At 39.3% G+C, this 16,962-nt stretch overlaps 1 protein-coding gene across 1 annotated transcript in view; it reads left to right on the plus strand.

The window, feature by feature from the left end:
- The first annotated feature begins 729 nt into the window (after positions 1 to 729).
- The window catches only part of LOC141089175 (leukotriene B4 receptor 1-like), a 28,184-nt gene continuing 11,951 nt past the window's right edge, over positions 730 to 16,962 (plus strand). Inside the window, exon 1 of the mRNA XM_073575502.1 lies at positions 730 to 820. Within this exon, the coding sequence (XP_073431603.1) occupies positions 809 to 820 (12 nt within the window). The 5' untranslated portion in view covers positions 730 to 808. The remainder of the gene's footprint in view (positions 821 to 16,962) is intronic.

Raw genomic sequence — 16,962 nt, forward strand, 5'->3', positions numbered from 1 at the left:
GGGTTTCGGTCGGCGAAACTCGACTTTGCCATAAGTCGGCGACTTATGAATCTGGCTGACCTGTTTCGCTCAACTCTACTGTTGACTGTGTTATTTTCCATTTCGGAACAGCTTTAAAAGTCTTATTTCTATTTTAGTTTTTGGAAATTTTTTTAACAGTTTATTTTCCTAGCATTCCTATGCAAAGCTATATAATGTATTTGACATTTTGGTCTGTTGGTAGATCACATGAGCATATACTCTATTAATAATAGACACTATCATAGGAAGATCTTAGGTGCTCTTCTTTGTACATGAAATCATTTTTAACCAGTAACAAAATCTCAAAACTGAGGAAATGAAAAAAATGTATGTATATTGTTTTAATGATTACGTTATGACTTTCTTATACCCCAAAAAAAACAGAATTTTTTTTTTACTATAAACTACTGAACATTATGAAATGTCTTGCTATGTTTAGCAAAATAAAATGTGAGATTACTACTATCTCAATACCAGTAGTAAATTTCAATGAATAGATAAAAAGGGGTCAGATTTAGCCATTGTTTAGTAAAAAGGTATTACAGATGATTTTAAAGTGTCAGAGATGGGTAAACACTTCCTAGCCACATTGCATAATATACCAGCAAATCATTTTGCAATCATCTTTTGCACAAAAGTGTTGTGTCAGCAGGAAACTTGACTGCAATGGTACATAGATTTCTGTAACATCCTTTCTCATTTACAAAGCTTCACCTCAAGCATAACAAATGGACTAATACACTGGAAAGAGCAAGGATATCCCCAACCTGATTAACTCTGCACCATTATGGCTGAGATGGTAAGTAATAAGCTTCTGAGTATAAACCTCAGAGTGGAGATGTCAGTAGATGTCTACATTTAAAAATTACTGCTGCAAGAGCAAAAGAAAATATTTTCAAGCATTTTACTTGATATTTTCTGTTACATAGTGTGACATTTTATATTATTTATCCCCTTTCCAACATTTTTAGGGTTTAATTTTCTCCTCCCCTTTTTTCAAGGAATATTTTTTTTTACATCTACATAGGCTTTTTTTTACAGGACTAGTTGGACTTTTGAAAGGCACTATTTATTTTACTATACAATGTACTGGAAACAAAAACAGAATTCCGACATTGGTTTTTGGGCTTTATTTTTTTACAGCATTCCGTGAGTGGTAAAAATTACCAGGCAAAAAGATTCCCCACGTCAATATGTTTATGATGATGTCAAACTTGTCCGCTTTATTATTATTTTAGTGGTGAAAATTTTTTTAGAAAAGTTGTACATTTATTTGCTTGTGTCGACACTGTCAAAGACCTGTAATTTTTTATTTTTATATGATGGAGCTTTGTGTGGGCTTGTTTTTTGCAAAACAAACTGATGTTTTTTATTGATACCTCTTTGTGGTACATATGACAGTTATATACCATGTATGAAAAAGAACAAAAGGGATGGCACTCACCAATCTGAAGAAGTGAATTTATTTTCAGATAAAAAGCATAGGCTCATGAGAGATGTGTGAACTGTGGACAACGGCCGTTTCACGCTAATTGCGCTTCAACGGGTCCTGGAGTCAGGTAACAGGAAGGTCGAACTAAATACACTCACAGGTGTGAACACACCTCCTAGTTACTGACACCTCCTCCCACTTAATAGAGTGATCAAAAATGTGAACATACACATAATACAATTAAAACACAATAACTAAATACAAAAAAAACACCTAATCACTGTTGATATCATTATAATTTTTACAAGAAAACAGACATATCAATTTTTTCATTTAGTCCTAGTGGTTCCGTGGCATTAGACCGCAAATCCATCTGGCTTCTCTCTGTAAGAGAAGTCTGCGATGATTCCCTCCTTGCTGCGGTCTCTGTTACCTGATTCCAGGACCCGTTGAAGCGCAGTTGGCGTGAAACGGCCGTTGTCCACAGTTCACACATCTCTCCAGAGCCTATGCTTTTTATCTGAAAAAAATTCACTTCTTCAGAACGGTGAGTGCCATCCCTTTTGTTCTTTTTCATACAACGCAGCTATGCATGTTTTTCTTTGGATTGAGCACCCGTTCTGTGGCTAGCTGGCATGCAGCCCAGGTGTATGAGTTTGTACTGCACTATAGTGCACATCAAGGTGGCGGCAGTGGTGCCAAATTTTCTCCTTTCTTCTTGGACAGTTATATACCATACCTACAGTATGTGATGCTGCTTTGTAAAGGTCTTTTAATCTCATTACCCACATGGTCTTCAAACGAATTTACAGCTATTATTGTATCCAAAAGAAAAGCAGGACACATTGCTGAGTAGGATAGATGGATAGACCCCAATTACCATCTTTCTCTGCACCATGATAGTCTTTGAGAGTGGTGGCATAGGGTCATGAAGAGGCCTTTATGACACACAGGTCTCAGTCCCAGGATTATGGTGTAGGGTGGCATAATGGATGGCAGCCAGACCCCTCAAGTCTTTATTCCCGGTACACTAACAGCTGAGGTTTCATTTTTCAACACAATAATGCCAGGCCCTCATGTTGTTTATGCTACTGCAAGCGCCCTGAGTGGCCTAAGCAATGTACCATGGACTACAGCAAATTCGGACCCGAGCACATCTGGGACATTATTGTTTAAGTATTGCAGAGGGAGGTGCCAGCAGTGGATCTTGCTGATTTTCATGCCCATGTGCAATCAGCATAGAAGAATATTCCTCAGTCAATTATTAATAGCCACACTGATAACTTGCCAAGACATGTAATTATGTGTATTTCTGTGCATGGTGCTCACACTCAATACTGAATTGAGATGTGAAAATTTTGTTTCCAATTTTTCATTATTTGCATATTATTAGCATGTCTATCAATCTTATGATTTTCATTTACAAATTTACAAAACTTTTCCTTCTTGGGGTTGCAATTTCACAGATAAAGGCGTTGTCCACTGCTAGGACAACCCCTTCTTAAAATAAATATTCAGCCCCAATAAAATAATAAAGCCTATGCTCACCTCCCGTGAAGGCACCGTTCTCGCGGTGTCGGCACTCGTGGTTTCGGGCCTGTCATGTGGTGGAATGACACGTGATGCCTGGAGACCAATCAGCACAGGAGTCACTATCTCTGCATTCTGACAAACTGAACAGGAAGACAGGGTACTCAGAAGGAAGCTAAGAAAAAGGAAGCAAAACTTCTTTCCTGCATGCTGACCAACGCAAGAAGCCTGACCAATAAGATTGAAGATCTGGAGTTGGTAATGTATGAGGAAAAATACGACATAGTAGGAATAACTGAGACATGGTTAGATGACAGCTATGACTGGGCGGCTGACATGCAAGGATATGATTTGTTTAGGAGGGATCGTAAAAAAAAGGAAAGGGGGTGGAGTCTGTTTATATATAAAAACAAAAACTAGCAAATAATTCCAGCGGATGCTTCCTACTTGGCCATAAAATCCATTTTATTTTTATCTTTTAAAATAGTTCCATGTGGCAGAATCCCAAATATATACAGGGGGTCAGAAGAAAAAAAAAGGGCACACTGCTGCTTTATGCGTGCAGACTACGCGTTTCGACCTTACTAGGTCTTCTTCTAGGTCTTAAGTGTGAGCAGTGTTCAAGATAGTAATATACCCTGCTTCCAGGAACTTGATCCAATTACAAAATTTGACTTAATTAAAATAGGGTGTATACCCTTACACAGGGATAAAACTTTGTTAAATACAAAATGTACAACATATTAAAAGCATATCGCTGCAAAGTGCCCTTATTTTTATCTATTACATTATTATTCACATCTTATATTTGTTCTTAGATATCACAAAATTTACCATATGAACAAAAAACAAAACAAAACAAAAAAAATGTAAAAAAAAAAAAAAATTAAAAAAAAAAATTAAAAAAAAAAAAAGGAGGAAAAAGGAAGGAAAATTCAAGTGTTTTTATAGATATATATATATATATATATATGTATATTTTACCACTGGAAAACCTGCCATTTAGAATTTACTGATTAAATCTAACCTATTATTCAGTCCATTAGGTATACGGCTTTCCAGTGTAAAAATCCAATAACTTTCACGATTGAATAAAGTCCTTCTATTATTACCTCCCCGTAAGGATTTCTTTACTTTCTCTAAACCATAAAAGGACAAATCATTCAAATTTCCTTTATGTTCATACCAGAAATGTCTTGAAACTGCAGAGCCTCCTATCATATTCTCTTTTACTGCATCAGATAAATGTCTACGGATTCTTTTTTTCAAAGAGCCCGTAGTACATCCAATATATTGTAATTTACAACTATTACATACAACAGAATAAACTACATTAGTAGTATTGCAATTGATAAAACTGTTAATATTATATTCTTTACCATTTTTTACTGAAACTATTTTTTCTGTTTTATTTACAAATCTGCAACATTTACATTTTTTAGCTGCACATTTATAAAAGCCCTTTAAATCAAGCCAAGTATGAGATTTTTGTTGGTCAACAATGTTATATTCACTAGGTGACAAAATAGACTGAATCGAACGCGCTTTTTTAGCGATAAATCTGATTTTATTTCTTTCTAAAATTTTATCCAAATCTTTGTCTTGTTTTAGGATAGGTAGATATTTCTTTATTATTTTAATTATATCTGTATATGTGGTATATATTCAGTACTAAAAGTAATATTTTGTTCACTATTTCTATTAGAAAATGTTTTTTTCTTATTTTTACTTTTATTTTGCAATAATTTTTTCCTATCCACATTATCCAATATTGATATTGCTCTTGTTAAACTACAATATGGATAATGACTATCATGTAATCTCTGACATGTTCTAACTTTTTCACTTTCATAAATCTGCTTATTTCAGCTATTTCTATGTATTCTAATTAGTTCTCCCACTGGTATATTTTTGATAGTGTGTGCTGGATGTCATGAATCAGCATGTAAAATTGTATTTGATGCAGTCTGTTTTCTAAATGGAGCAATATCTACTTTCTTAGTTTCTGCATTTCCTGAAAGAGTGATATCCAAAAAATCTATTTTATGACTATCATAAATACAAGTAAATTTTAGATTAAATTCATTACAGTTAATATATTCGTTGAAATCATCTAATGATTTTTTATCCCCATTCCATACAAATAACAGGTCATCTATATAACGCCCCATCCAAATGATGCGATTTTTAAAAGGATTTTGTTCATTATATAGGTGTGTTTCTTCCCATCTTCCCATGACTAAATTAGCCAGGGATGGTGAGAACTTCGCACCCATACTAACTCCTTTTGTTTGGAGAAAATATCTGTCACAAAATCTGAAATAATTATGTTCCAATAAAAATTTAACTGCATCCAACAAAAAATCTTTTATCTCTTTTCTATAATTACTATAGGTTTCCAAATAATAATGTAAACTTGCCATTGCTACATTAAATGGTATCGAAGGGTATAAACCGATGACATCACAGGTGACCCAAGAATAAGTAGGTTGCCATTCAAATGATTCCATCATACCTACAACTGCTTAAGTATCCCGCATAAAGCTGGGAATATTTTTTACCAAAGGTTGCAAATAAAAATCCACCCACTCTCCTAATCTTTCCCCTAAACTCCCTATACCTGCCACTATGGGCCTTAGTGGTGGGGGAAAAATGTTTTTATGAACTTTCGGGAGTGAATGGTATATAGGTGTTATAGGAAACTCAATATACATATATTCTTTTAATTTATTACTAATGGCACCAGTATATACCCCTTCGTCTAGTAATTTTTTTATTAACAAATTAAATTTATTCGTTGGATCTTGTTTTAATTCAATAAAGGAATCCTCATTCTGTAATACCATTAAATTCAGTTTTTCATATAAACCTGCATTAATCAGGACTATCCCTCCTCCCTTGTCTGCTTTTCTTATTAATAAATCTTGATTTTTTTTCTAACTCCTCCAAACCTATCCTTTCTTTATAAGTCAAATTATCTCTTTTCTTGATTTTTCCAATACCATTATTTAAATTGATCAACTCTTTCTCTATCAGTTCTTGAAAAATATCCAAAATAGGCGGCCGGGATTTCAAAGGGTAAAAGGAGGGATTCAATATAGGAAAGTCCTGATTAAGTGTGATTTCTTCTAAATTCCCACTTTTTTTCATCACATTCATATTCATTAAGGCGATCTGTTCATCAAATAGAAACAAATTATCTGCTTCTATATCCTCTTCAATGGAGATATTCTGTTCTACCATCTCCTGTTCTTTGAAATGGCATTTCAAGGTAAGGGATCTTGCCAAACGATTAACATCCAGCATTGTTCTGAAGACATTAAACTGATTAGTGGGAGCAAAACTGAGACCTTTGGAAAGCACTGAGATTTGGGCCTCTGTTAGCAAATAACTGGATAAATTCCAGATTGGTTTCATTGTTTCATACGATTTTTCTTCCGTGTATTGTAGCCCTTTCTTGCAGTGCTTCCTCCCTCCCCGCTTCCTTCGTTTTTTGGAAATGCCGCCTTAGAAGAATTTTCCAGCATATTCCTTCTTTCTTCTACGGATTCATCAGAGGATTCCATGTTTTCCTCTGAGGAGTACACAGTGGTTTCCAATGTGGTATTTAACTCTCGAAAGGTAACTCTTGGTTCCTTCAATATGTTTTTTTTCTTTCCTTTTAAATTTTTACAACTACCATATGATGATCGTATTGGTTTAACCCATGTGTAAACCTTATTATTTTTATAATCCTCTAAATCTCTTTCATATTTTTTCTTTTTCAAATCCGTAATTTTGGTTTCCAATTTCATCAGATTGTTTTTAAGTTTATTATTTCATAATTTAAATTCCTCAGTAGCTGTAAATCTTTGCATGCTGTTCTATAAAGTTTTAATCTCTTTTTTTACTATTTCCAACTGTTTATTTTCTTCCTTAATTATTAGTTGTATCAACTTTAAGGAACAGTCACTGAGTATTCCATCCCAGTCTTTGTGAAAGTTTTCATCATATTGCTGTGTAACTCTTTTTTTTATAAGGAGACCTCTGGGGACCATATTTTTATCATAATAGGTTTGTATGGTATTTTGATCCCACCAAATCTTTAATTCCTTACACATTTTCAATTCCAAATCTTTCATTAAAGTGGTCAATTCCACTGATGTACTCATTAGATGTCCTGGGTTCGATTTAGACCCCTGGAATATAGAGGCAGATTTATTCAACCTTGCCTTGTAATCTTCAATGTCTTCAAAACTTTGACCTGTATTTTCAGTCATTTTGGTTTAATAAGATATGAGTCCAAAAAACTTTACCCCCTGTATAAAAGCTGGGATTTATGTGCATGGCTAAATGCCTCAAAATACAAATTCAAACAAGAAAAATTATAGCCAGCTCACCCAGTTAGACGTCCTTAGTGGTTCTGCTCACTGCCAGGAAGCCGCACGGAGTTGTAATGGGAGAGGCACACCCATGTTGCAATAGAAACAAAAACCAGCAAATAATTCCAGCGGATGCTTCCTACTTGGCCATAAAATCCATTTTATTTTTATCTTTTAAAATAGTTCCATGTGGCAGAAACCCAAATATATACAGGGGGTCAGAAGAAAAAAAAAAAGGGCACACTGCTGCTTTATGCGTGCAGACTACGCGTTTCGACCTTACTAGGTCTTCGTCTAGGTCTTAAGTGTGAGCAGTGTTCAAGATAGTAATATACCCTGCTCTGCTTCCAGGAACTTGATCCAATTACAAAATTTGACTTAATTAAAATAGAGTGTATACCCTTACACAGGGATAAAACTTTGTTAAATACAAAATGTACTACATATTTAAAGCATATTGCTGCAAAGGGCCCTTATTTTTATCTAATACATTATTATTCACATATTATATTTGTTCTTAGATATCACAAAATTTACCATATGAACAAAAAAAAACAAACAAACAAAAAAAATTAAAAAAAAAAAAAAAAAATTAAAAAAATTAAAAAAGGTAATAATAGAAGGACTTTATTAAATCGTGAAAGTTATTGGATTTTTATACTGGAAAGCCGTATACCTAATGGACTGAATAATAGGTTAGATTTAATCAGTAAATTCTAAATGGCAGGTTTTCCAGTGGTAAAATATGCATATATATATATATAAAAACACTTGAATTTTCCTTCCTTTTTCCTCCTTTTTTTTTGTTTTTTTTGTGTTTTTTTTTAATTTTTTTTTTAATTTTTTTCTTTTTTAATTTTTTTTATTTTGTTTTGTTTTTTGTTCATATGGTAAATTTAGTGATATCTAAGAACGAATATAAGATGTGAATAATAATGTATTAGATAAAAATAAGGGCACTTTGCAGCGATATGCTTTAAATATGTAGTACATTTTGTATTTAACAAAGTTTTATCCCTGTGTAAGGGTATACACCCTATTTTAATTAAGTCAAATTTTGTAATTGGATCAAGTTCCTGGAAGCAGGGTATATTACTATCTTGAACACTGCTCACACTTAAGACCTAGAAGAAGACCTAGTAAGGTCGAAACGCGTAGTCTGCACGCATAAAGCAGCAGTGTGCCCTTTTTTTTTTCTGACCCCTTGTATATATTTGGGTTTCTGCCACATGGAACTATTTTAAAAGATAAAAATAAAATGGATTTTACGGCCAAGTAGGAAGCATCCGCTGGAATTATTTGCTGGTTTTTGTTTCTATTGCAACATGGGTGTGCCACTCCCATTACAACTCCGTGCGGCTTCCTGGCAGAGAGCAGAACCACTAAGGATGTCTAACTGGGTGAGCTGGCTATAATTTTTCTTGTTTGTGTTTATATATAAAGTCCACTTTAAAGCCCACACTAAGAGAAAATATACAAGAGGGAAATGAAGAGGTGGAGTCTCTATGGGTGGAGATACAAGGAGGGAAAAGTAATAAAATCCTCATAGGGGTTTGTTATAAGCCACCAAATATAACAGAAACCACTGAAAATGTATTATTGAAACAAATAGACAAAGCAGCAAATCACAATGACGTGATTATTATGGGGGACTTCAACTACCCCGACATAGACTGGGAAACTGAAACCTGCGTATCTCAGAAAGGAAACCAATTTCTGTCAGTGACCAAGGATAATTATCTTTCACAACTTGTGCAGGGCCCAACTAGAGGGACAGCCCTTCTGGACTTAATTTGAAGCAACAGGCCAGATAGAATAACAGAAGTACGAGTCGATTGGCACCTAGGGAACAGTGACCACAATATAATACAATTCCACTTGTTCTTCAGTAAGGTGCCTTGGAAGGGGGGTTACAAACACGCTGAATTTCAGGAAAGCAAAGTTTGATCAGCTTAGAGAGGACCTTCGCCGAATTGATTGGGACAATTTCCTCAAAAATAGGAGCACAGAAAATAAATGGGAAATATTTAAATCAGTTTTACACACCTACTGCGAGCTAGCCATACCGTACAGAAATAAAAGGGCTAGGAACAGGAGAACACCAATGTAGCTAAATAAAGATGTAAAAGGGCAATAAATAACAAGAACAAGGCATTTAAGAAGCTAAAACAAGAAGGCAATGAAGAAGCATTAAAAAGTTATAGAGAAAAAAATAAAATGTGTAAAAAACAAATACATTTAGCAAAAGTGGAAACTGAGAGACTCATTGCTAAGGAAAGTAAAATAAACCCCAAACTATTCTTTAATTATATAAACAGTAAAATGATTAAAATTGATGGTGTCGGCCCTTTAAAGAACAATGAGGATGAAATCATAGAGAGCGATGTGGGAAAAGCAAATGTTTTAAATACTTTTTTTCACACAGGAAAAGGATTTGCCAGGGGAAATGCAGAGTGATAATGTAAACTCCCCATTAAGTATTACCTGCCTAACCAAGGAAGAAGTGCAGAACTGCCTTAGTAAGATTAAAATTGACAAATCACCAGGCCCTGATGGCATTCACCCTCGGGTATTAAGGGAGTTAAGTAATGTGATAGACAGGCCTCTATTCCTTATATTTAAAGACTCTATAGAAACAGGGTCTGTTCCTTTTGATTGGCGGCAAGCAAATGTGGTACCAATATTCAAAAAGGGGTGTAAAAGGAAACCTGGAAACTATAGGCCGGTAAGCTTAACATCTGTTGTGGGTAAAATTTTTGAAGGGTTTCTAAGGGATACCATTATGGAATATCTCAATGTTAATAAATGTTTAACTCCATATCAACATGGATTTATGAAGGATCGCTCCTGTCAAACTAACCTGATCAGCTTCTATGAGGATGTAAGCTCTCAAATGGACCAAGGAGAATCATTGGATGTCATTTATCTCGACTTCTCTAAAGCATTTGACACTGTCCCACATAAAAGATTGGTAAGTAAGATGAGAAAGCTTGGGCTAGGGGAAAATGTGTGTAGATGGGTAGGTAGCTGGCTTAGTGATAGAAAACAAAGAGTGGTTATTAATGGGGCATACTCAGATTGGGCCAGGGTTACTGTCAGAGACACCGCACTACATTCGCTCACCGAGCCAGTGCGCATGTCCTGAGTACAGAAACAGTGCTAAAAGATACCTGTGGAGCAGGGCAGCAGAGGTGACAATGCGTGCTTCAAACTATTAGTGTCAGGGTCCAGTCAGCGCCAGAAAGTGAAGAGGCACAGGACCTGCGGACACTGAAGTTAGCAAGCTGGCACAGGACCTATGGTCAGGTGACTGCAAGGGGGCGGGGCTTAGCGTCCTGCTTACAGATATGACAGGACACCATACAACAACTCGGAGTCAGGCAAAATGGAGGTCACAACAGTACAAGCAAACGAGGCACAGGAGGGACAAACAGACAGGTAGTCAGACAAAGCCAAAGGTCATACACAAGAGGGTGACGTGGTACCAAGGGGACGAGCAGAGAGAAGTCGGGTCACAAGCAGAGATTCATACACGAAAGGTAGCGCAGTACAAGAGGGGCAGGCAGAACTCGTAACAGGGACAGAACCGGATCAAAACCAAACAAGCAAGCAAGATATCAGGCGCAAGGCACACGTACGCACAAGGTCAACTAACTCAGCCGAGGGCAGGAGTATAACTGACACCGGACCTAGGTCCAGTGAGCATTAAATAGCCGCCCTCTGCCAGAGAGAGGCGGAACAATTAACCCCCAGTCTGATCCCGATGGGCCAAAGCGAAACCCCGTTCTGGATCATGACAGTTACTAGTGGGGTATCATAGGGTTCTGTATTGGGCCCTCTACTATTTAATATATTTATTAATGATCTAGTGGATGGCTTACACAGTAAAATATCAGTATTTGCAGATGATACAAAACTATGTAAGGTAGTTAACACAAAGGAGGACAGTTTGCAACTACAGACAGATTTGAGTAAATTGGAGAATTGGGCTGAAAAATGGCAAATGAGGTTTAGCACAGATAAGTGTAAGATTATGCACATGGGAAGGAGAAACAGATGCTACAATTACTTACTAAATGGGAAACTGCTGGGGAAATCAGACATGGAAAAAGACTTAGGCATCTTAGTCAATAAGAAGCTAAATTGGAGTGCCCAGTGTCAGGCAGCTGCCACCAAAGCAAATAGGGTCATAGGATGCATTAGAAGAGGTCTGGGGACACGAGATGAAAACATAATTCTCCCTCTGTACAAATCACTCGTCAGACCACACTTGGAGTATTGTGAGCAATTTTGGACGCCGGTGCTCAAGAAAGACATTACTGAACTTGAAAGGGTTCAAAGGCGGGCTACTAAAATGATAAATGGAGTTGGTTCACTACAATACCCAGAAAGGTTATCAAAATTAGGTCTATTTACTCTAGAAAAGAGAAGACTTAGGGGAGACCTAATATATATGTACAAGTATATCAGAGGGCAATACAGAGATCTCTCCAATGAACTGTTTGTACCAAGGACTGTGACAAGAACAAGGGGGCATTCTCTTCGGTTGGAGGAAAGACAATTTCTGCACCAGCATAGAAGAGGGTTCTTCACGGTAAGAACAGTGAGGCTCTGGAATTCTCTTCCTGAGGAAGTGGTGATGGCCAACTTACTGAATGAATTTAAGAAAGGAATAGATGCTAATCTTGTGAGTAACAGTATAGAAGGTTACGAATAACATAATATTATAGGTAGATGGTTGACCCAGCTTAGGGGAAGGAATTTTTTTCCCTATGGAGAAAATTGGCTTCTACTCTGTGGGTTTTTTGCCTTCCCCAGGATCAACAATGCAGAACAGCTGCACTAAAAATACGCTGAACTAGATGGACATAAGGTCTTCCTTCAGCCTTCAAAACTGTTACTATGTTACTATGTTACATACTGAGACAGCGTCTGTGTGTGACTCCGCAAAAAAAAAGACGGACAGTTACATTTTTCCATACATACACCATATAGAGCTGTCCGCTTCTGATACAGTACCGTATATTTGCTGCATGGATTACGGTCAAATCCATACTGACACAGCGTCTGTGTGTGACTCCGGAAATAAATATACATAGATTTACATTTTTCCACACACCGTATAGAGCTGTCCGCTTCTGATACAGTACCGTATATCTGCTGTTTGGATTACTGTCTAATACATACTGGGACAGCGTCTATGACTAAGGAAATATCTACGTAGATTTAAATTTTTCACTACACCTTATACAGCTGTATGCTCCTCATATAGAACCATATATCTGCTGGTTGAATTACGGTTAAAAACATACTGGGAGAGCGTCTGTGACTAAGGAAATATCTACTTAGATTTAAATTTTTCACTACACCTTATACAGCTGACTTCACCTTGATAAAGCCATGGCGAAACGCGCATCGGGGTAAAGCGAGGCGCCCCCCCCTCCCTATACTGTCAGCATGGGTAAGTGGCAATAGCAACCCGGATATTATGAGTATTATCCCTCTGTGATTAGTGTTGATTTGTGGGCACGATGCAACTGCAAGTACTATACTGTGATTCTTTCATTTAGCACCCTGGTGTAGTCTTCATTGATTTAGCTCGGGCATGTTGCAATATACTTGTGTTCACTAGAGATCGTTTGGCAGCTACATTATTTTTTGCATTTTTTTTACATTATACAGCTGTACGCTCCTCATATAGTACCGTATAACTGCTGGTTGGATTACGGTCAAATACATACTGGGAGAGTGTCTGGGTGTGAGTAAGGGAATATATAAAAGGAGATTTAAAATTTCCCCTACGCATTATACAGCTGTCCACTTCTGATACAGTATCGTATATCTGCTGGTTGGATTACGGTCAAATACATACTGGGAGGGCGTGTGAGTAAGGGAATATATAAAAGGAGATTTTAAATTTCCCCTACACTTTATACAGCTGTCCACTTCTGATACAGTACCGTATATCGGCTGGTTGGATTACAGTCAAGTACATACTGGGAGAGCGTCTGTGAATAAGGAAATATAAGCGGAGATTTAACATTTTCACTACACCTTATACAGCTGTACGCACCTCATATAGTACCATATATCTGCTGGTATTTTTGGTACATTTTCCCAAACATGAGGAAGTATGGTGCAAGAGGCCGCAGACGTGGGCGGGCAGCTGGTACTGATGGTGGTGGTGGTACATCTGCTGGTTATGCCAAAAGCACAATACCAGCTAAGGAAGGAGATGTTGACCCAGCATCATCGTCTGGCCCAAGAAGGCCTGTAAGGTTCCCTTTTCTGGGAGTAGGTAAACCGCTTTTAAAGCCAGTGCATCAGGAACAGGTTTTGGCTTATATTGCCGAAACAGCCTCCAGCTCTATCTCTTCCACTTCTGAAGTTTTAAAAACTGCAAGCACTGAGTCGTCAGTGCAGGCTTATGGTCATGAACAACACCTTTCCTTGTGTCCTTCACCCCCACCAAAAGTGAAGGATGCAGCAGGCCACACTTCAGATTACTCCATGGAGCTCTTTTCACATACGATGACTGGGTTATCAAGTCAAATCCTGAATTCCCCAGTCCAAGATGAATCTGACATGAAGTGCACTGATGCACAGCCACTGCTAGATGATTCTGCTTGTACATTGACCCAGAGCACTAAATTGCCCTCGCAGTCTACTGAGCCAGAATCTGACCCTGATGAAACTCAGGTGCCCCTTCCCGCATACTATACCATCTTACACGGTGACACAGAGGAAGGTGCAGATGAAATTGAAGAGGAGGTGATGGTTGACCCAGTTGTTGACCCGGATTGGCATCCATTGGGGGAATAGGGTGCTGCTGGCAATAGGTCAGAAGAGGAGAAGGATCCGCAGCGGGCATCGACATCGCAGCAGAGGTTATCTGGCAGGCCCGTAGCTGTCCAAAAACGTGGTAAAAAAAACAAAAAGAGTTGCAGGACAGCTTGGCCAGATGGTCAAATTAGCACAGCGTGCAAGCCCTGAAAATTTATACCATAGTAGGAAGAGTGCAGTGTGGCACTTTTTCTACCAAAATCCTATTGATGAGGCAAAGGTTATCTGTAAGAAGTGCGGAAGGACCTTTAGCCGAGGGAAAAATCTCCGAAATTTGAATGCCAGTTGCATGCTTAGACATTTAACCACCATGCACTTGCAAGCGTGGATGGACTACAAAACCTCAGGTAGCACATGTGCACCTGCTCTGACTGAAGGTAGCCAGCAACGCTCCATCGCTTCCCCCACTGTAAGCCCACTGGTAAGCACACCAGCAGCAAGAAATGTTGAGGTGTCGTTGCAAGGCCAAAGCAGTCAGGGAAGCAGAATGTTTTTGCAACGAAAGACTGAATCTAGGCCATCACCACCACCACCATCACCAACCCCCTGTCAGTCCGTCAGGTCCACCGCTAGTTCCCTCATATGCAGCTCTCAAGTCCAGCTCACCCTACCAGACAATCTGAGTAGGACAAGAAAGTACTCATCCTCTCATCCACGTACACTGGCTTTGAACGCCTACATTGCCAAACTGATCTCATTAGAGATGATGCCCTACCGTTTGGTTGAAAGCAAAGCGTTCCGAGAGCTCATGGCCTACGCTGTCCCATGCTATGACCTACCCAGTCGGCACTTCTTTTTTAGAAAAGCCATCCCTGCCCTCCACCTGCATGTGAAAGACCACATTGTCCATGCACTCAAACAATCAGTGAGTGGAAAGGTGCACCTCACAACAGATGCATGGGCCAGTAGGCATGGCCAGGGCCGTTACGTGTCCATCACTGCACACTGGGTTAATGTGATGGATGCAGGGTCCACAGGGGACAGCGACGGTGGGACAGTGCTGCCTAGCCCACGGTATAGGAAATAGTTGGCTGTAGGCGTTCGACCCTCCTCCTCCTCCAGAAGCAAAAGCTCGTTGACAGAGCGCAGTCACACGAGCACTCCATCCGCAGCTGCCAGTGTTGCACACGAGGTGTCCCAGTATCGAACAGCTAGTGGTAAGCGTCAGCAGGCTATTTTAAAGATGATGTCTTTGAGCGACAACAGACACACCGCAGAAGTACTGGCCGACTACTTGCATCGACAAACTGAGTCATGGCTGGCAGTCTAGATCTTGTGCCAGGCAAAGTAGTCAGTGATAATGGCCGTAATTTTGTGGCGGCCATAGCCCTTGCAAAACTCAGACACATACCTTGCCTGGCTCACACCTTGAACCTGGTGGTGCAGCGCTTCTTAATTAATTATCCAGAGTTAACAGGCCTGCTCCATAAGGTGTGAAGACTGTTCTCGCCCATAGACTCCAGTCGTATGCAGAGGCTGCAGCGATCGCTCCACCTCCCCAAGCACCGCCTAATCATATACATTGCAACAAGGTGGAACACCACCATGCACATGGTTGAGAGGCTGTGCGAACAGAGGCAGGCTGTAATGCATTTGTGGGAGGATACACGGGCAGGCAGTTTGAGGGCAGACATGGAGTTGTCAGGTGTGCAGTGGTCAAAGCTGAAAGACCTCTGTAAAGTCCTTCAGTGTTTTGAGGAATGCACACGGCTGGTAAGCACAGATAATGTCATCATAAGCATGACCATACCACTTATGCGTCTGCTCATGCAAACTTTGATGCACATTAAGGATCAGGTGTCTGCAGCGGAGGAGGAAGAGGAGGAGGAGGGAAGCCTTGCTGACAGTCATCCATTGTCTGCTCCGGGAACTGTCCTGGACGAGGTGGAGGAAGAAGAGGAAGAGGAAGAGGAGGAGGGGGATGATTATTTTGGGGAGGAGGATGCTTCTTGGGGGGCAAGAGAAAATGTTGGCTTGCCAAGGTCAGATACAGGGTTTGTGCGTGACTGGAGGGATGTGGATTTATCAGAAAGTGCTCCTCCACCCACCACTGTCAGTGCATCATTGACACCTGGAACATTGGCCCACATGTGTGATTATATCTTGCGGATCCTAAAAAGGGAACCCCGCATTGTCATAATTATGAAGGATGACGACTACTGGTTGGCCAGCATCCTCGATCCACGCTATAAGGGCAAATTACAGAACATCATGCCCACAGGAGAACCTAGAGCTAATATTGGCGAACAAACAAGCAACTCTGGTAAACAGTTTGTTAGAGGCATTCCCAGCACACAGCAGCGGGGCAGGTTCTACCACGAGCCGTACTGGGCCAAATGAAAGAGGTGTTCGTGGTGCACACAGCCGAACTGGCATTGCAGACAGGGGTTTCATGACCAGGTTGTGGGCTGATTTCTCGATGACTGCTCACACGACTGTTAATACTGAATCGATTGCAACAGACAGGAGACAGCAGTTGTCAACTATGGTTCAAAATTACCTCTCCTCCCTTATCAATGTTCTCCCCCACAGTTCATTCCCCTTTGACTACTGGGTCTCTAAACTGGACACCTGGCCTGAATTGGCACAATATGCCTTACAGGAGCTCGCTTGCCCTGCTGGTAGTGTGCTATCAGAGAGAGTCTTCAGTGCTGCTGGATCAATCCTGACAGAAAGAAGGACCCTGCTGTCGACCCAAAATGTTGGTGATCTCACCTTCATTAAAATGAACCATGCCTGGGTTTCAAAGGATTTTGTACCACCTTCCCCTGATGA

Source organism: Dendrobates tinctorius, unplaced genomic scaffold, assembly GCF_039654945.1.
Source record: "Dendrobates tinctorius isolate UK_male_01 unplaced genomic scaffold, ASM3965494v1 ptg000044l, whole genome shotgun sequence".
NCBI lineage: Eukaryota > Metazoa > Chordata > Amphibia > Anura > Dendrobatidae > Dendrobates > Dendrobates tinctorius.